Source organism: Grammomys surdaster, unplaced genomic scaffold (genome assembly GCF_004785775.1).
Source record: "Grammomys surdaster isolate TR1022 unplaced genomic scaffold, NIH_TR_1.0 125357, whole genome shotgun sequence".
NCBI lineage: Eukaryota > Metazoa > Chordata > Mammalia > Rodentia > Muridae > Grammomys > Grammomys surdaster.
Window position 1 is genome coordinate 160,718 of NW_021620229.1, and position 21,349 is coordinate 182,066.

Genomic DNA, 21,349 nt, shown 5'->3' on the forward strand with positions numbered 1-21,349 from the left:
GATCTCTGTACCCAAAGGAATGCCAGGCACAGCAGCGAGCCTATAGCCCTGGAGTTGGGGATGGAGGGACATGTGAGCCTGGAGGGTCACTGGTCAGCCAGTCTAGCTGGAAAGGGTGAGCTCCAGATTAAGCAAGAGACCTAGTCTCAGAAGCCATGGTGGAGAGTAATACAGAGTCCTGACATCACCTCTGACCTGTATATGGGCAACCATTGGTGAGCTTACACATATATACATGTGTATAACACACACACACGCACATACACACACATACACACACATACACACACACACGCACATGGGGAGAGAAAGAGAAAGAGAGAGAGAGGGAGAGGGAGAGGGAGAGGGAGAGGGAGAGGGAGAGGGAGAGGGAGAGGGAGAGGGAGAGGGAGGAGGGATTTATAAAATGTATGTGAGGAGTTACATAAGAAATGTTTGAAATATACCAAACCACCAAAATCTATAACTTTGAGCAAAACAGTAAAAATCAGTAACTTGAAACTTTCATCTCAAAATACTTATAGAAAGGCTTTTTACAACTATAAAATTGGGAATAATATAGTTATATAACAAAGGAAATAATTATATAAGCTAGGTGTTCAGGTTGGGATATGTTTGATTATTAAAAGTAATTTTTGGAACTTTTAACAACACAGAAAATACAGTAACACATTGACCATGCTATATATAGGTTACAGAATAATACACATTCTGAAGTGTTCCTAGTCTGGTACAATGAGCACATTCTGCTTTATAACATATCCATGTGTATTCTGTACATGTATGCTTTGATTAAACCATAGAAGCAGGAACATAAGGCCGACATTGTAAACAGCTCTTTAGAAACATCCCTACTCACTGCACATTCTAGTCTATTGATGGGGTATTAGGTGCCAGGCTTAGGCCCCTGGGTGACACAAAAGGGAGCCTGTGATTCTGGACAAGATGGCTCTCCACAGAGCATAACTAGGATAATCAGGAACCCTGTGGGAGTCCTGGATTCACTGCAGCAAAATCTCACTTTATTTCTTCATCCTGTGGCTTTAGCTGGGTCATCACATTGTGGAAACAGGGTAATTTGATATCATGCCAACAATCTCTGGGAAAAATTTTTGCAGAATTCTAATAACTTTTCTGCATGCTTGAGAATATTCCAAAGTAAAACACTTTTTTAAAGCCTAAGTAGAAAAAAGCATTTTAAAAATTCTGACTTTTCCACAAATCACCTCTATCCCTTTAAAAAAATCTTAAGTATGTAGTGATCTTGTCTCTGATCTCCCTCCTGAGAATGTGTGTACGGTGCATTTGTGAGGCATGGCTACTACAACTGCCCCTCTGTCCAGCACTCCAAGGCTGGAGAGAAGGTGAGCCACGGGAGGGCATCGAGACACCAAAGGCCAATGCACAACTCTGCAAGGTGCAGGTGCAGGTGCGGGCGCGGGCGCAGGTGCGGGTGCAGTTGCAGGCATGGATCCTTTGCTGGAAATGTACATGTCAGTAAACTTGTAAATATAATAATAAAGTCACTCACAGTCCTAAAAGAGTAAAATCACTAATTCACAATGGTCAGCAGGTTACCAAACAGAGGTACACTTTGGGAAAAGTATGTGTACATGACTTACTGTGAATTTTCGAACACCCTCGAGCTCCCCAAACTTCATGTAAGAGATGTCTGCTTTCTTTTTCCCAACATCTACATCCCCAGCATAGATCTGCTTTATGCCGGCACCTTTAATTAAAGGCACACACTCATCACAAGGGCATTTTGTCACAAAGATCATGCTGCGTTCTTCTGGTTTTATATCTTGACATCTATAAAAAGTTATAAAATATTACAAAAGCTGTTATTAAAGACTAAATATTTAGAGAAATTCTTAAACTTTAAATTTGAAGTTTTGTAAAACAAATTTGCAATATTACAAACAATGATCAAGTAATATTCTTGCTAAATTAGCAATATTCAAAGTACGCAAAAATCTGACAATCCTAACTGACAGTCATTGACTGTGAATAAGCTTTTGGTATGTTTGACATCGTACTAGAAAGTAGCCGAGAGCAGAGGGCTGGGGAGAGAAAGGAGTGTGACACAGGAGTAGGTCCTTTCTGCATATGTACTTCGTATGACTCCAGACAATGGGGTTTAGTTCCCAAGAGTAACTGTCACCACAGCAGCCAAAAGACTGAGCTCTAAGTTAGACATACACTGTTATACACTTCCTTAACGAATAAATAGTAACTTCCAGTTTTGAGCTACAGTTCCCCTAACCTTCTCCAATCATAACTTATTTTTTTTAAATGGATATGACATATCCAAACTCTTGTGCAGAACACAGAAGGTAAACCTACACTGAAGAAGATGGAGAAAGAGCAGTTGATATTCTTGATGTGTGCTGTGGTGGCCTAGACTGAAGTGGCTCTCCTGTGGCTGCAGGAACAGCAATCTCTGACAGAGCACTTTAAACATTTCTTTAGAGAGTTTCATACAGGAGTTCTGCAGTTACTCAGTCTCCTCTCCACTCCTCTCTCTAGTTCCTCCCATCGCCCTCCTACTCCTCAAATTCACCATCTCGTACTCTTTAATTTTAGTCGTGTGTGTGTGTGTGTGTGTGTGTGTGTGTGCGCGCGCGCACATGTCTTCATAAACACAACCTGCTGAGACCATTCAGAGTTGCTCACATTTGGTTGGGGCTGAACCAAAATTGAATTGGCTATCCCATCAGGGCCTCATCCCTGGAGAACACTGATTCTCCTTCTCTCCATAGCTATTAACTAACTGCCTGTTGCTCTTCTAGGGGTAACGCCATGTGAGAACTTCCCTATCCACACTGATATAACAGTTGCTAGTATAACTGTTCAGGTCTCATTTAGGAAGCAATATAGTTGACATTTCCTGGGTTCAGCTTCCCTGCCATATATAGAAGACACTGTCTCAAGCAGATTTCTTGTCTGGTCCCCTCAAACAAAGGGTCTTTAAAACACTTTAGTTCATAACATCTGTACTTGTGCTAGCTAGTACAACTCAAATTTTATCTCAACTTGACACAAACTAAGTCACTAGAGAGGAGGAACCTCAGTTGAGAAAATGTTGTTCAGGTTGTGGGCAAACCTGTAAGACATTGTCTCAATTAGTGATTGATGGGGGAGGGCCCACTTGTGGGTTGTACCATCCCTGGACTGTGGTTTTCGGTTCTTTAAGAAAGCAGGCTGAGCAAGTCATGGGGAACAAGCCAGTCAACAGCAATCCTCTATGGCCTTTGCATCAGTTCCTGCCTCTAAGTTCCTGCCTTGTTTGAGTTCCTGTCCTGACTTCTTTCAGTGATGGACTGCAAAGTAGAAGTGTAAGCCAAATAAACCCCTTCCTCCTCAACTTGATTTTGGTCGTGATGCTTCCTCACAGAATAGTAACAAGGGAGTATTTCCTAAACAGAACAGATGTGCTTTAAATTTAGAAAACAAAGGGGATACTAACATCCCAAAATAGAAATAGCTGGTCAAGTCCCTAGGGACAATCATCCAATACATTCATACTAGAGAGAGTAAGAAGAGAGGATTTCTGAAGAAATGGAAAGAGCTGGGGAATCTGCCCATGCATAGCCTCCAGTCCAAGAGCAGGACCACGTTTAATCAAGACACTATTTCTGAAAGTATCTCTTAGGGTTTTTAAAGGAAAACAACAGAGAACTAGCCTCAGCTAACCTCTGCTGTCTTTTAAAGGACAGAGGCTAAACATAGCTCATACCTAAAGGTCAAAGCGTTCTGCTCCGCATGTATGATGTATCTGAACTTCCGTATTTCTCTGTCCTTATGCTTGTCATCCATGTGCGGGAAGTCAGCATACTCAGAGCCCACGGGAAAGGCATTGTACCCACATCCTACGAAGTACATGGCTCCAGTTCCATCGCAGCTCCTCTGTGGGGTCAGCAGAAGCACCGTGTGAGTCTCAGTATTCTGAAAGGCACTTTGCCCTCATACGTCATGTACAGGGGGTTCTCTCCATTTCTATAACAAATGGAGCCATCGAGAAATACAAGGTCTGAACTGGAGAGATGGCTGAGCTGCTAAAGGCATGTGCCACCAAGCCTGGTGAGCTGAGTTTGATCCCTGGAATCAGCATGGTAGAGGAAGAACATGGTTGTGCATCTTGACACATATACATCCCCTAGCACAGGAAATAAACGAAACTTAAAGTTAAAACACAAATAGAGCGTCCGATTATTTTATGGCCACCTTCCTCGGATATGACCTCAAGGCTGTCTTTGATGTTAGCAGTTAATACCATTGTCTTTAAGTTATAAACCATTTTACTTGATCCAGACAGTTCTCTCCAAACAAGTAACAAATCCTAGGGATCAAAAGCTATGTTTTATCCTTTGTTTCCCGCCTCCAGCACACACTGGATTGCTCTGCACACAGAGGTCTTTATAAGACAGTGAGGAGATTTGAACCTCTGTGTTGTACTACTGGTTAATAAGTCAGAAAACTTAAAAATATTTTGAACAATTTCTGTTGTTGAGCTACAAATCTGCTATTGTAATTTAGTTAGAAAATAAAAAATGTACTTTCCTTTAATATTCCATGTTTCTGAGTATCTGATATATGCACACATAATAACAGAACTCACTTGGCTGCCATTTTCTTATTTCTCTTGATCAAGGGTTTATTAGTGTTAATATTGATGCTTTATCAACTACTGGGATGACAACTGATCATTGACAGTGTCTACAATTATTTAGAATATGCTATAGATCTCACAAAGTATGCAAGTGGTAGCAACAACAGACACATCATTGTAAAGCTTAATAAGAACCACGCTTATCTGAGCCAATGAAAGCTGTAAAATATTACATCAGTGAGTGCTTCTTGGCTATTTACCAAATGTCAAACATCAGAGGGATCTCACTTCTTTTTAAAGTTTTTATGTATGCACACATATGCATGCAAGTACTCACTGGAGATCAAATTTGGGGCCTCAAAAACACAAAGCCAGCACTCTACAACTGAGTAATAATCCCAGCACTGCCTCATCTGCTTAATCTGAAACTACCTGGAAAATAGTATTATTGTCCCTATTTCACTCGTAAGAAAACCAAGGTCAAGAAAGAGAAACTGTTCAAGGTCACAGAGTTAGTAAGGAACATAGCTGAATTGAACCTCACACATGTCTTTCTGCACATCTTTTCCATGCAGCCTTTCTATACTAGAAGGAAACGCATATAATTCTCCACAAGGCAGTGCAGATCTTGATGCTATGCTTAAAAGTTGGTTGAGCACCCATTTAACCACAGCATCACAGAACAGATGTGTGGTGCTCACTAACACGGTTGCAACCCAAATAGCTGCCTGCATAAGCCTTACCTGGAGCAGGGTGGGGACTGGCCACAATTTTAACTAGGGATGTGTGTCATGTAGGAATACCAAATATGATGAGAACTTTGGTTGGCGAACCTATTCTAGTAGGAGTTACCAGGCAAGGTGGAGATGAAACAGGATTCTGAAGGTGAATTCCACATCACATGATGACTACTGCACGCTACAATATCTGGAGTGAGAAGGGGACCCCCCGCTGAAGGAGCAGGCTGCAGGGAAGATAGTGGTCTGTTGGCTAGGCTGAACTGGAGGAGCATGTGAGACTGAAGCAGTCAGAGTCAAGTGACTTGCTGTAAACTTGGCTGGAGGACAATGCAGGCTTATATCAATGCAGTTATTAAATGTTTCTCATCATCCCTTCTGTTCACCTAGTTCTACTTCCTTCTTGTCCAACCTCTTTTCATAACTCAAATCTGTTTTCTCATTTAGAATGTTCTTGGACTGTAGTGTCTCATATAATATCTACCAGGCACACATGCTTAGTCTAAACTAGGAGATGCTGCAAATACAAAATATACACAAAAGGTTGAGGATTGATATAAAATGTAGACTATTTCACTAATCATTTTATGCTGCTTATATGTTGGACTGTTTTGAAATTTTTGACTAAATACATATATTATATTTTGTTTATTTTTAACTAATCTATGAAAACATCACAACTACCTATGGAGTACATGTGATGCGTAAGCCAGATTAAAGTCATCTATTAATTACATAGTGTTTATGATGCCAAGATTCAGACTCACTCCTTGAAATGTACATGGCTATCATCTGGTCAGCACACCATGTAATGGCACACCAGCACTCGGCATTCCTCACCCCATCTACTAACTTAGCCGTCACCATCCGTCCCACGCACCACCCCTCCCGCTTCTCTCCCGTCCTGGGTACCCACCATTGCACCCTTCTACTAGCCATTTCCACAGACACGAGTAAGAGTCTTTTTCCTGTGTCTGCCTTACTTTTCTTAACATCACGATCTCTAGGTCCATCCCTATTGTTGCAGAAGACAGAGTTCATCCTTCTCATGGATGAGCAGCGCCCCGCAGTGCACATACACATCTGTTTATCTACTAATTGGCAGATGAACACTTAGGCTGGTTCCAATTCTTTTCCTCATCATTTACGTATTTTACATCTTACATGCAGCTCCTAGAAAGTTTCAGGTCATGTATGTGGATGGCTTTAATTTTCTGCTGGTTAGTACTTTGGGAGCACGCACACTGCCTAAGGGACAAAGTCCACATTCCTCACAGGTCTACAGTGTTCCTCATGGTCCAATACAACACTATGCTCACTTTCCATATGCTTCTGGCACCCAGCATGCCAAGCCACATCTATTTCCCATCACTCTCTCCCATGCTTGCCTCTCCATGTTCTCCTCCTGATCCACCTGACTTCCTCCGATGACCGCTCAGTTGTTCTTTAAGATTAATGGCATTCCAAAATTACAGGGCTATCTCTCTAATTTCTTCAGGGAGAACACAGGTCCTCCTCTGTGTGCTTGCAGTATCAGTCATAATTACACTTACATGCTAGTATGTTTTCAACTTCTTTGTCTCCATCCCTCACTATGAGACCATGAAAGCAGAAAGTGTGATGTTTAAATCCCTGTCTTTGGGCTGGTGAGATAGCTCAGCCAACAAAGCATGTGCTGCCATCCCCGAGACCCACATACTCAAAGGAGAAACAATCAGCAGAGTTTTATTCTAATACCCCTGTGTGTGCTGTCACATACAAGATCCTCCCTAAAGACAATGTAATTTAGAAAACTGGAACTGAGACCTGAGTTCATTGCTGTAACAAACCCAACTATGTGTCTCTTAGGCCTTTAATGTTGGTCTGTTAGACAAATGTGGGAAGGTTTGTAAGTTTAGGATAGAAAGCCCCTTGGATACTGTAAGTAGCATGTGATAGGCTATTCTGGTGGGGTCTTGCAAGACAAAGGTGCTAGGACAAATTTGGGCAGAGAAGGCCTAGCTCATAAGGCTTCAAGGACTCTATGGGGACCTGAGCTATGTGCTGACATTGTGATATCACGAAAAACAGTCTGGCTGCATTCTTCCCATAGCCTGAGAACTTGGATATTGTTGAATTTAAAGACATGACAAATAATTTGTTTAGCATTCAAGCCATGTAATGGTTATTGTTCCCTGCTCTCATCCAGCAAGAAAGAAAAAAGGATAAGAGACATATGAAGCTTGGGGAAGTGTCTGGGTAAGTTTAAAGCTTTAGGAGAGGTGGCACAGATGATAAGAGTCAATGATTGTACAGTTCAGTGCAGTTAAAAGGAGCCTGGTGTGCTGCTTAGACGTCAGTCAGCTTGCACAACTAGGGCCACCAGGCATGAGACCCTCACCCGAGGAGCGGCCTCTATCAGACTACTCTATGCGCTTGTCTATGGGACATTTTCTTGACTGCTAATTGACAGAGAAGGCTGAGGCCCACAGTGGACCTTGCATCCGTAGGCAGGTGATACTGGGTCCAGTTAGAAAACTCGATGAGCATGAGACAGAAAGAAAGCGCCATTCCTTCACGGTTTCTACTGCAGTCCCACCTGGAGCTCCTGCCCTGACTTCCCTCAGTGATAGAATGTGACCCGAAAGTTAAGCTGAAATAAACCCCTTTCTCTCTCTCTCTCTCTCTCTCTCTCTCTCTCTCTCTCTCTCTCTCTCAAAAAAAAATGTAATTAAAAAATGTAAACTGCTCAGTGCTCACTGTAGCAGGATCCAACCAACTCACAGGTGTTCAGTAAAGGCTTGCTAAATGGATGAACCTTAAAATTTGTTGAGGGATGTTTATACAACTTAATAAAATTCATCAATTTAAAAAAACATTAATCTCAACCAGTCAATACAGTCCAATATGCCATCATGTTGAACAGCAAGAGCTGTAGTTGTTACCACTCATGATGGAGGGAGTGATGAACTGAGCTCAGGAGTTTGAGGCCAACACTGTCTCAAATATCAAAATGCAGTACCTCAAAGACTGACTGAAAAAATTCAGGTTAAATATTTACACAATTACTTTGATACTTACAGATTTTGCTTCTGCCCAAATGACAGCTCCAACTCCTGTTTTATGATCCTCTGAAAGACAGGATGTTTATCTCAGTAAAAATCAATGCTGTCAGTACTAAGATCCACTCTTCCCAAATCACAAGAACATATTTATTGCAATGATAAATGTACCAACAATTCCTTGCCCAACTACACAAAACCCTCATGATAAATCTTTTTAGGTGCAGGATACAGGAATGAGGTACCAAATAACCAGACAGGGTCACCAACCACCCCCACACATGGTGTCTCTGTTACAACCTCTGAATGGCAGTAGCATACTCAAGTTATAACTGGAACAGCTCGGCCTTACCGACTCTCCCCTACCAGGACAGGATCTAAGTGACCACTTCTAACAGATGATGAAGCTGAAGAAATACTAAATTTCTAAAAGAATGGATTTAGTGAAATAACCATTCGATAAAATCAAGTTTGTCATTTTCTAACTTTTTTTTTACACTCTAATCATGGAAAATTGACTTAATGAAAATATTTTTGTTAAAAAAAAGTTTAAGTAGAAATTCTATTTAAGGTCTTCTTTTTCCTTCTACATTAGAGTGAGTTTTAAATTTCCAAGACAAATTTGAATGAATTATAAAACCATAGTATTTATCAAAATCACAGCAAGAGACAAAGTAGGGACATTTACAGAGAAAATAAGTATTGTCTGTACCTTTACCCAGGGCCATTTATACTGCTAAGGGTTGAGTGTAACTGTCTTCCCCTCCAATCCCCTTCAAGCCAAGCTCTCCCATGAAAGTACATTTAAACATCTACTTTTCCATTACACACAATTCAGACAAAAGTCCTACCACTGTTGTATGAAAAATCTAAGATGCCTTAACTTTAAAAATTATAGTCATGCAATAAAATTTCATATTTCCAATTCAAGCACATTTTGGGTTTTCAAATTTATAGTATAATATATTTTCTGTTAAGCATTTTTACACATGATCTCATTTTTTTTACCAATTTCATCAAGTTAAAATTTCCATTTCTAGATATAAAATTAAATGAAATTTAGTTCTTTTAAACCAATATTTTCTCCATCTCTCTGTAACATTAAGAATTCCCTTAAAAAGCATTCCCCGTTTTGAGTGCCATGTGTCCACAGTGAAAGGCAGACTGTGGAAGGAGGGAGACAGTCCAGTCCTCAAGCAGCTAGCAGCTGAATGGGGCATGGCATGGAGGAGGAAGCTGTGCTTGGAGGAGGGGAATGACACTGAGGGGTATGTGGTGATAGCTTCTATGGTGTCAGGGGAGAGACCTGGCATAAACAAAGTTTCCTTCCTTCCTAGACATTTGTAATTTAATGCAGGAAAATAATATAAATTAATGTTTCATGCTCATTCCTAAGATAGTGGTAGAAATTATAGCCACAACATTATTACCTTCAAAATAAAAACCTAAGCAAAACAGTAATTAATACATATATAAATAAAAAAACAAACTCTCCATATGAAAAGCCACATCTCCTGCAACAATATCTTTCTTATATTAGGATTTTGGTCTTGGGAGCTATTATTTCTCTTAGTAAGAGGACAGACTGGACTTTGTCAAGAAGTAAACAGCTTTTTCCTATAGATAGCACTTCTGTGGTTGGCAAAGGCTAGCTGTAAGGGAACAGTCACTACTTTTTTTCAAGAAAGGTTTCTTGATTATTCACTTGTTTTTGCTTGCTTGTTTGGTTGGTTGGTTGGTTGGTTTTTGAGACAGTATCTTGACGGATAACCCAGGCTGGCCTTGAACTTTCGGTCTTCCTGCCTCAGCATCCCTAAGTGTCAGAATTAAAGGCATGTACCTTATCTGTAATTCTTAGGAAATTGTTCCTTTTAGTCTGTTTTTTGTTTGTTTTGTTTTTGTTTGTTTTCTGCACAGCTTTGAAGGACAGGCCAATTTATGACCACCAATCAGATTCCTGAGGCTTGTCAAGGCCTGAAGCCAGAGACCTCTTTAGTCCATAGTTCATGCCTACAGGCCAACTATTTTTTTCTTTAGGTTTTAAAATTCTATTTGTGTGTGCACACATGCATGTTCGTGTGTCACTGTGCATTTGTAGGAGTCAAAAGGGCAACTGGCAGGAATTCTTCCACAATGGAAGAAGGGGGGTGTGGCAAAGCCCTTTACTCTCCGAGCTAGCTAGCTGTTTTTGTTATATTTTTAGATCAAAATTGCTGGGTGCCTGATAAAAAGGCCTATTCCTGGCTCTGGTGAAGACCCCTGATCAATCAAAGGACAGAGGCCAGGGCCAGGGACCTGCATTGTCCACAGCTGCCTTCTGATGCTTTGTCACACTAACATCTGACTTGCAAAGCAAATCAGAACAGTTTTGAGGTGCTATTCCTGCCTACTTCTATCTTCAACACCATGTCTACAGAGCACTTTCCAGCCAGGCGGGGAGTGCCTGCCAGAATAGCATATGCGATATACTTCTTTAACATCCCCACATTCTAAATTCCTTTACATGTTCCCTAAGGGCTTTAATAATTATGAGCTATTGTTCTCTCTCTCTCTCTCTCCCTCCCTCCCTCCCTCCCTCCCTCCCTCCCTCCCTCCCTCCCTCCGTGTGTGTGTGTGTGTGTGTGTGTGTGCGTGTGCGTGTGTGTGTGTGTGTGTGTGTGTGTGTGTGTAATACATGCCTGTAGAAGCCACATGTTGATGTTGGGTGTTGTGCTCTAACCTTACTTCTGGACACAAGGTCTCTCACTGGAGCTTATTGATTGGCTGAACTATCTGGTCAATGAGCCCACAAGATCTTGTTTCAGTGGCAGCCCTGGGGTTGTAAGCACTTACAACCACACCCTGCTTTTTAGGTGTGCTGGGGACCCAAACTTAGGTCCTTACACTTTCACAACAGAGCACTTTACCTGCTGAGCCACCTGCCCAGCCCCTGAAGCATTTAGATATAAAAAGACTCCCTCATTTAATAAATACTCTAGTTCTCAGGGAAAATGGTAAGTGTGCCAGTGATTCTCCCCTTGAAGAGCTCACATTGGCAAGTGACAGTCAAGTTGCATCTTAACTAGGAGTTGAGCTCCAGAACCTTCCCCTGCCCACTCCCCAAAAAACACCAAAAAACAAAAACAAACAAAAAACCCAATTTTTTCCTTGAAATCAAGCGTATCAGCATAGATTTATGTATAAACCTGAATAGTAAGTGGACACATGTAGAATACAAAATGTAATTTATAGTAGAGTATATAACTCTACAATACAAATCAGACTTTAGGTGATCATCAACCCCGATTAACATCAGAACACCCTGTCCAACTTTTAAAGACCTAGGCTGTACCCAGTTGACTAGGTCCAGGTGAGTTTGAGCATCTGTACCTTTTAAGGTTTCCATGGAGAGTCTGTACACTGTTGGTTGAGATCCTCCATTCCGTTTACTCGACCTGAGGTCTTTTAAAGACCACTGCCATCTGTACAGGCCTTTCTGATTTTCCTTCTCTTCTGCTCCTTTCTTGGGATAATTAAGTGTCTGGGCAAGGGACGTAGCTCAGGTGGTGGAGTGCTTGCCTAGCCTGCATGAGGCCCTAGATTCCTCTCATCTTCAGCACAACATAAAGCAGGTCGAGGAGGTGCATGCTTGTAATTCCAACACTCAACAGGTGGAGGTAGGAGGATCAGAAGTTCAAGGTCATCCTCAGCTACTTAGGGAGCTTGGATTGCATAGGACTCTATCTAACAAATAAATAAGTAAATAAATAAGTAAATAAATAAAGCCCTACTATATGGCATGTATACCAAATAAGTCTTACTTTTTCCATTCCTCCTATCTGGACTTTCCCTAGATACTTCTAAGTTGAATTTTAAAAGGTGGTAATTCTATACTGAAAAACATTAGGTAAGAATGGAAATAATGTTGAGATGCTATACTTTACTAAAATAAAGACTATCACTAAGTAGTATTTTCCTTTTACACACATGTAAAAGAGTAAGACTAATTGTTTAGCTTGCTGAGAGAAACATACAACCAGAAGACTCTATAAGAACATTTTTACCTTGACTCTTTTCTTCTAAATTTGTTATTTTAAAATTCTCAGATTTCTGTCTTTATTAGAAATAGAATACATGGGTTGAAGAGATGGCTCAGCAGTTAAGAGCACTGTTGCTTTTAAGGAAGACTTGAGTGATTTCCAGCACCAACATTATGGCTCACAACTGTCCAGGACTCCAGTTACATAGGATCCAACACCTTCTTCTGGGCTCTGAAGGCATGTGGTGCACAAACATGCATGCAGACAAAACACTAGTACACATTTTTAAAAATCTTTTTAAAAAACTGAGTATGTAGAAAAATGTGGAATAAATAAAAATAAAATATTTTAGTTTTCTTTTTGTGTTATCTTTCATTTGGGACTTATTGAGTCATAGAACTATACACTCAAGAAGCAAGAAGGACTTAGGTATCCCGATTTGTGAACGTAGAGCTGAATATAAGAACACAGAAAACACAGGGTCTGGCTCACTTCTTGAACCTGTTAGAACAACAATACTTTAGTAGAGGGCTCAGGGAATTCTAGCACAGATATGAAGCCACTTCACTTCAGTGTCACTTGTAACCCAGACATTCAGCCCCCATTTATGAACTAAGCATTGAACTCACCAGTTCGATATGCCAATAACCTGGCCTGCACCATGCAATGCCTTGCAACTTCCTGTGGCAAACTCTGATTGTGAATTTCATTAATCTGTTCTGGGTTGCTACAGTAGAATCCGAAGTGTTTCAAGTTGGGCACACTAGAAGCTACTGTGGCCAAAAGTAGGATCAGGTCTTTCATGTTTTGCCTTAGATTGCTAAAATAGGGGTTTTCACACAGGTTCTCCAGACCTATAGTCATCAGTATCTGCTTATGCATTTCTTCATTTGAAACCAAAAATAACATTTCATATTCTTTTATTCTTTCTTGTTTACATTCAGAATAAAAATCAGTGTCAGCACCCGGCAATGCTTTTGCAGTTTTTTGAATAAAGTCACATTTGTAAGAAGTTTCCTCTACAAACTGGACCATGTAACACACCAGCGGCTGGAGTAAGACGCACACGTGGGCCCGGCTGTTTGACTTCAATCTCTCCGCTGCTTTGGCGTCTAGCTTTGCATCTTCAGAACTAGAAGCCTCAGTGAGCAAACTTATTTCTGGGTCAGAAGGCCAGTAAGAAATTCGGTTAACTCCAGCTAAAACATAAAAGTAGAAAAGGTCACTGGTGGATACAAGCTAAAAAGATAGAGGTTTTCTATCTAAATTCAGCCTACCATGACCCCAAAACAAACATCTACACTGTCACAAAATGTGAATGTTGCAAACAAATACCCACAGGCCAAAATGGGTCTACGATTAGGCTATTTTCAGCTGATGGGTTAAATATGGGCTTTACGAGGGAATATTTTATATCATATGAGACTGTGAGAAATGAAAATTCCAGTGTTCATATTTACTCAGACATGTTCATTCATTTACATATGCACTGAGCACCTTTGCAGTGAGGCTGACTACCAACCACATACTGCCTACAAAACCTGAAACAGTTACTATCTGGTTTCTTCAGGAGACCGCTCACCAACCCCTTACAAAGCCCAAGTGGCATTTGTAGAACCCCCAGCTTTGCTATGTGTGGCTGGAAGCTCACCATGAGTGTTATTCACCAAGGTTTTCCATGTTGCCATGGTAGCTTCTGGAAATGTTATAGCTAATACCTAGTAAGGCCTACAGTTTTGTATCTAAATAATTATAAATAATTCATTTAGACACTAAAATTTTTCCTGTCTCAGATTCAGAATTCTTCTCTAAAGCCATATTCTAAAGAGAGAAAAATGTTCATGTTTTAGTGTTTGCATCTTTAAACTAAAAACATTAAAAACAACCCTAGATTACCAAGATGTGACTTTAATCTTGTTTTGTTAACTCGTTTTAAATTAGCATACAAAGCAATGAGCTCCATGATGGTATTTTTTATATCATCTGTTCCTGTTGACTACAAAGAATCTTTAAAAGAAAAATATTCATAAGTGAAGACGGAGTGATGAAAGAGAAGGCAGCTCCAACCTTGCAAAGCCTATGTACTGAGGAAAAAACAAACCTGAGGGCATTTTCCACTCAGTGTGACAGCAGAAAGTAGGCAGTCTTTACTACAGAGAGACACAGCTGGCTCATTAAATAAGAGTTCATATTGATGATAAAGGAAAAAAAAAAAGACCTTAAGGGAAACAAAACACATAAACAGGCAATTTATAAAAGAAACATAACTGGATAATAAACATGAAAAAGTATTTTAATTTTCTTATAATGTTGAATAAAATTGCTATGTAAACACCAAATATTTATTATAAATAGTTAACAACAGAAAAATTCTGCTAGTATATGGTGTACATTTCATTTCATCGAAATTAAAAAAGTTTTATTTACTCATGTTCAATAAGATTTTTATTTTATGTGTTTGTGCATGAGAGTTCTAGTGCCCTCGGAGGTCAGAAGAAGGTGCTGGATTCTCTGGAACTGAAGTTACAGGTAGTTGTGAGCCACTGAACCTGGGTGCTGGGAACCAACCTTGGGTTTCCTACAAGAACAGGAATTGCTCATAACCACTGAACAGTAACAGAAAACCTAACTAAGACATGGGGCAGGCAGGCCAGTTCACTCTGAACTCAGTCCCTCACATGGTCCTTAAGGCAACCCTCATACTATGCTTTGCAGCAATTACTTTATACGCAGCCCTGATTCACACAGAACACTAAGATGAGGTATATTCAGCCCAGGGCTAATGAGACAGATGAGTTTTCTTGTTTCTTATGTGTTCTGCTCCATAACACAAAAAAGGGGTTGTCAGTCTTCCAAAGATCTCCTAGACGCCTTGACAGACCACCACACTCCATCCACCACTACTCCACAAGAATACCTTTCTAACTCAGATGCTGAAGCTTGCCTCATGCCTCCATTACTATATGTGCTGCTGCCCTGACTAGCAATATGAAGACCCCTTGTTCTACATTCAACCCGTGTGGTGGTTGTAATGAGACCTGTTTCCTTTAGGCTCACATATTTGAACCTTTGGCTGTTTGATGACACCATTTCAGGAGGTTATGGAAGCTCTAGGAGGTACAGTCTTGCTGAAGGAACTAACTCACTGGGGTAGGCTTGGGCAGTTTGTAGACTTACTGCACGTACAGTTCTCTCCCAGTTTCCTGCCACCATGCCTGCCTGATGCTATACCTCCTTCACCATCAACAGACTCTAATCCTCTAGAACCACAACCCAAAATAAACTTGCTCATAAGTTGCTTTTGGTTAGGTACTGTACCATAGAAATGGAACAGTGACTAACAGAGCCATGAAGATCCAGCTTGTGCTGCAGCCTTCACAACACAGCATTCTGCAGGGTCACTGACTCTGAGCTCATGCATACCTGTCCCTGGATCACTCATTTCATACCAAGTGACCCAGGAGGGAAAGGTCTGGGAATCATATTTATTGCCTTCTTTGTAGACCTGCCAGGTACATGTGTGTAAGATACATTTTTAAAAGTAATATAATCATCTGCATATTTGTCTACCTATAAAATGGTGTCAGAAGCAATTAGGTGTCTACTCATTAAAATTTCGTATACCCTTCCAAGGTTTACAGTAACCTTTGGGAGTGTGCTGACTTGTTTTTATCAACTTGACATAAACTTATACATATTTGGGAAAAGGGAATCTCAAGAAACTGAGGAACTGCCTCTACCTGATATCTGTGTATGTCTCTGGGTAGTCTGTGAAGCATTTTCTTGATTGATTGGCTTGTGAGGGCCCAGCCCATTGTGGGCAGTGCAACCTCTGGGCCTAGGTTGTATAGAAAAGCAAGCAGAGCAAGCCATGGAGAGCAAGCCAGTGAGCAGCTACTGAATTGAGTCCCTGCCCTGAATTTTCTTCATAATCCATATAAACCCTTTCCTCCCCAAGTTGTTTTTGGTCCTGCTGTTTATCACACCAACAAAAAAGAAACCAGGACAGGGAAGCAGTTGCCCAGCCAGAGCCTACAGCTCCCACAATGGAAACAGAGAATATAGGTGACCTCAAGGTCATGGCTTTTGTTTTGTTCTGTGGTGCTGGGATAAACCAGGGCCTCACCCATCCTACACAAACACTCTACCACCACGACCTCCACTAACCTTTCCCAATCAGGGATTTGTAAGAAGCAGATCTGCCTTCTCTGGATGCTGAGGACACAAGAGAGGCCCCAGGATGACAAGAACAGGGGAAGAATGATGCCTAATCCCACAAACCAACCACTGGACTAGACTGCCTGCTGCTCAGCAGCGCCCAGGTCTGACGTTTGTAGGAGTGATAGGCTGTCTTAAGCCAGTGAAATCTTAGGGATTCTTTGTCAAATTGTATCAGCCTGTAATTTAACAAAGGTCATTTAGCGGACTAGCAGACAGAGCTGAGTCCAGAATTCATGTTTTCAGACTTTGCCCTTCCTAAGTGTCAATGGTCCTCCAACACGAATTTCTACCCCTCAATATGTGTGTATTTAAGGATGTGCTTCCTTCTCCGTGCTCAGATAAAGGAGCTGAGTCCCCAGCACCACCTTGTCTGTACTCACCATTCACTATCATTTTCAAACAAGCAGAACATGGTTTTCTTGAAAAATAAAGATCACAGTTTTTCAGCCTGGACCCATGTTTAATAAGAGCAATTTGTCCAGTATGCAAGTCTTCACTGGAGCAGTGAAGCCCAATGATCTTCATGTTTTTCACCACCACAAGACCAGTTTTCTTCACCTAATTAAGACAAAATATGATATCGTCAGTTATAACATCTTACTATCCTTTTATGGGTAATATTTGATTTTCTAATGAGATGAAAGCTATGTTTAGTTCTTATCTAAACACAGTCTGCATAAAAATAGAAACCTAATTAGGTACAGGAAGACTTTCTGAGAGCTTCATATTGACTTTACATGAGAAACTTTCAAAACAAAGGCTCTTCTAATTAATCAGTTACATGTGTAACTATTATTACGTTGTTCTAGTGAAAGATGAACTCAATTTAACCTAATAAAGGCCAAAAGCCAAGTCTTATGCCATCCAGGCTGGGACTATTTAATTCTAAGCTTCAAAAAGGTAAAGGAAACATAGGAAAATCCCTCTGGGATTTACACATGACTCTGAAGGATTCAGATAATAGAGGCAAAACTAAAGGAGACATCATCTCAATTGTAAAATTACAAGACCTTTTAAAGCCAGAATTGTATTATACAACCAAGGCTGACCTTAACTTGCAATTCTTGGGCTGAAGAAATAGCCCAACTACTAAAGACCTGGCTCACCATCATAAGTTTGATTCCAAATTTGCAATGTGTAAACCTTCCCCTCTTTATTGAAAAGTATTTGAGAACTGTACATCCCTTGAATACAAAGTGTATGTTATTTCCAGCAAGTTTGTTTGCAAACTGTTCATTTTAGAAAGCAGCCAATAAAAATTGCCTTATCAGGGTTGGAGAGATGGCTCAGAGGTTGAGAGCACTGACTACTCTTCCAAAGATCCTGAGTTCAATTTCCAGAAAGTACATGATGGCTCACAACCATCTATAATGAGGTCCAGTGCTCTCTTCTGGCATGCAGGATATATGCAGGCAGAACACTGTACACAATAAATAAATAAATCTTCCAAAAAAATTGTTCCGGGCACTAGAGCCAATGCTGTTAAAACTGAACCACATAGCTATTGGAGTGGCTGCAATCAGCTGAAGGACACAGGCTTTACACTGTCAGCAGAAAGAAATAAACCAGGAACAAATGGATGTCTGTGACATTGTTCCCAAGACACAGGAAGCACATTATCAACCTCTTATTAGAACAATCTTCAGTCCAAGTTTATTACCTTTTTGAGTCCTTTTAAAATAGAATAAAAACAGCTGGACATGGTGGTGCACGCCTTTAATCCCAGCACATGGAGGCAGAGGCAGACAGAACTCTTGAGTTTGAGGCCAGCCTTGAGTTCCAGGATAGCCAGAGATACTTAGGGAAACCTTGTCTAGAAAATCCAAAATCTACCCCCCCCACTGCCCCCAAAAAACTGTTCATTTTGCTTCTAGCTAAGAACAAAATACCAAGTTTGAGATGGAGTTTTTCATAAACATCTAGTTTGAGGAGGAGTTTTTCATCCCAAACTTAAAAACAAAAAGCCCAAGCTGTATTCTGTTTGAGCTGTCTACTCTGCAGCCCCAGACACTGACTTTCTGGTACCCATTCTTCTGCATCCTGGTTTTGTTTTGCTTCACGTACATCTTGGCAAGTTTCTATATAATTTTAGTCACAGATTTTACATTAAAACATGGTAAACAGGATCACCTTTTGCATATGCTTCAGTCAGTATTCTGACCTCGGTGATCTGCTAATTTTTTTTTCTTTTTTATGCTTCTCTTGTGTTGAAAGCATCTAAGCATTTCTAGGCAAATTATTTCAAAATCGCACCAGACAGTGAAGAGACTCACTCCTAGAACTAATCAGGAAACTTATAAAGATAGACATCAAAATAATAACTTTTTCAAAATATACACACATGTTATTCTCTATATATGATGAATGACCATCTCTGGAAACTAAAGGTGAGTGACAAGGAGACACTGGGTAGAATCACAGAGGTCAGGATCTGTCTTTTGGTCTGTCTGCCCATGTTTCATATACAATAGCAGACAAGAAACTCCTGGGTCAGGGACAAAGGATTCAGAAGAGTAAGAAGCACATCTGTGGTGGTCACACCCTCCGGTTTCACAGGGAGTAATGCAGCTGGGACCACACAGTTGCTTGGACCCACCGTGGGATCTGATATTAGGAGAGGAACACCAAGACAGACAGCGTATGTCAAGACAGACAGTGAACCCGTCTGTTGTTTGTCCCCGAGGGAGATATTAATTACCTCAACCCTTAACTCTTGAGAAGTGACTCACATAAAGAGCAGCTAGGCTTTGTACTTTAGTCATAATAACTGAGATACACACATATGTGAAAGACTCCGCAGGGCATTGCTCAACACATCTGTGTGAAATCAGGATTAGACGTTACACTTGAAAATTAAAACAAGTAGAACATTACACAATACTCCCACTTGAATTTTTCAAACAGGAAAGACATATAGGCTTGTCAGTACACAAGGCCTTTATGGAGAAATCTAAGAAACTCCCTTGACCATGGAGGTCTTCACAGGACTTTATCCCATTCCTTTGCTTTCTTATCATGAACTTGTACATCTTTTTTTTTTTTTTCTTTTTTTTTTTTTAAATCTCAATTCACCTGTTTTTTGTCAGTAGACACTCTGGCCAACTCTTCATTATCTCCCAAGGGACCACGGCTTTCCTCTTCAGTTTTCTAATTAAAGTCAGATTAAGAGAAAAAATGATTAATATGATGAATTCCACATTTCAGGATTTAAGAGCTGGATTCCTCCTTGTGAAGCCCTGCAGTGATGTCTCACTTTGCTTGGGTACTATTTGCTCACACTACACCTAAGCTTCCAAATAAGGATTTTATAGGATTGAAAATGTAATTTGGAGGTCATAAAATTGGGACAGTATTAAGCAATGTAAAAATCCAAAGGTTGTGAAGGATTAAGTGGAGTCTAGAAGATGAAGAACTACATATCAAAGGTATTCCATGTGGATTATGGTAGGCAGGAGGATGCTTCCCCAAGATTTCATTGACCCTGCCTCTGCAGCTATGCTGTTTCATAGTTAAAGGGGTAAGACTAATTTTACAAGTGGGCATAAAGCTATGCACCATCAGTCTTGGTATGAAAAAATGTCCTGATGATCCAATGGGCCCAGTGTTACCACAGAAACCACTGTAAGCAAAGGAGGACAGAGGGGACTCATAGTGATATAACATGAGGAAGGATCAACAAGCCATCAAAGGTCTTTGAAGTCAGAAAGGGTGTACAACCCAAACAATGCAGGCAATCTCCAAAGCTAGAAAAGGCAAAGAAATATATTTTCTCTTAGAGCCTCCAGAGGAAATCAGCCCTGCTGGCATTTTGGTTTTAGTTGGTGAAAAGCCTTTTGGATTTCTGACCTTCAGAACAGTATGATAATAGATTTTTGTTTTAGTTATCAATGTTGTGGTGATTTTTATGGTAGTAATAAAAATGAATATAGGGATGTCTTCTCTAAGCTTGAATCAAAATAGAAGTTTTAAATTGGAAGCTAGGGTCTGGAAAGATCCTTCAGTAGTCAAGAACATTGGCTGTTTTTACAGAGGAACTACATTAGATTCCCAGCACCTACCTGGCATCTCACAACTAACTGTAACTTAATTCCAGGGGATCTGATGCCCTTTTCTGGGCTCCACGGCCTCCAGTCACGCATGAGGTTCACAGACATACATGCAGACAAAATACTCATACATATGAAAATACATACATACATACATACATACATACAACAGCAGAGTCTGGCCCTTCAATTAGTTCAATAAGTGCTCAAGACCCTTTGTTAGATGCCAGCCATAGGCCTAGCTAGTTGCTCTGGAAGCAACCCTCACAGACTTTAGGACTATGAACACAGCCAAGTGAGAGATTGAGATGGTGTTATAGAATTCTGTAAGCTCCAAGTAGGTGAAACAGTTAACAAATTGGGGCAAGTTTAAAGTCGGAGTTGCAGTGTTAGTGATTACTGAGCCTACACTTACAAAACAAATGCTGTCTCTTAGAAAGGGAACAACTTCTAAAGAAGAAAACCTCCATCCTGGAAATGAGGTTCTCTTCAAGCAGAGCAGGAAACATAGGTCATGATGGGGCTGACAAATGGTGAGAGCGATTTCAGTAACGGTAATCATAAAAACGAGTTTTAAGAGGTAGCCGATGTCTCCTCACTCCTATAGTTGTAGTGAGGGGTAAGACGAAGGTTTAGTATAGAAGTACTATGAAGACGTTTGACATTTCAAAAT

At 40.5% G+C, this 21,349-nt stretch overlaps 1 protein-coding gene across 6 annotated transcripts in view; it reads right to left on the reverse strand.

Moving 5' to 3' along the window:
- Cdadc1 (cytidine and dCMP deaminase domain containing 1) overlaps positions 1–21,349 on the reverse strand; it is a 70,939-nt gene that overhangs the window by 45,610 nt on the left and 3,980 nt on the right. For all 6 annotated transcript variants that reach the window (XM_028785877.1, XM_028785878.1, XM_028785882.1 and 3 more), the window contains exons 3-8: positions 19,703–19,777; positions 17,011–17,188; positions 13,039–13,608; positions 8,410–8,459; positions 3,740–3,909; positions 1,623–1,812 (exon numbers count right to left, since the gene is read on the reverse strand). In XM_028785877.1, the coding sequence (XP_028641710.1) occupies positions 1,623–1,812; positions 3,740–3,909; positions 8,410–8,459; positions 13,039–13,608; positions 17,011–17,188; positions 19,703–19,777 (1,233 nt within the window). The remainder of the gene's footprint in view (positions 1–1,622; positions 1,813–3,739; positions 3,910–8,409; positions 8,460–13,038; positions 13,609–17,010; positions 17,189–19,702; positions 19,778–21,349) is intronic.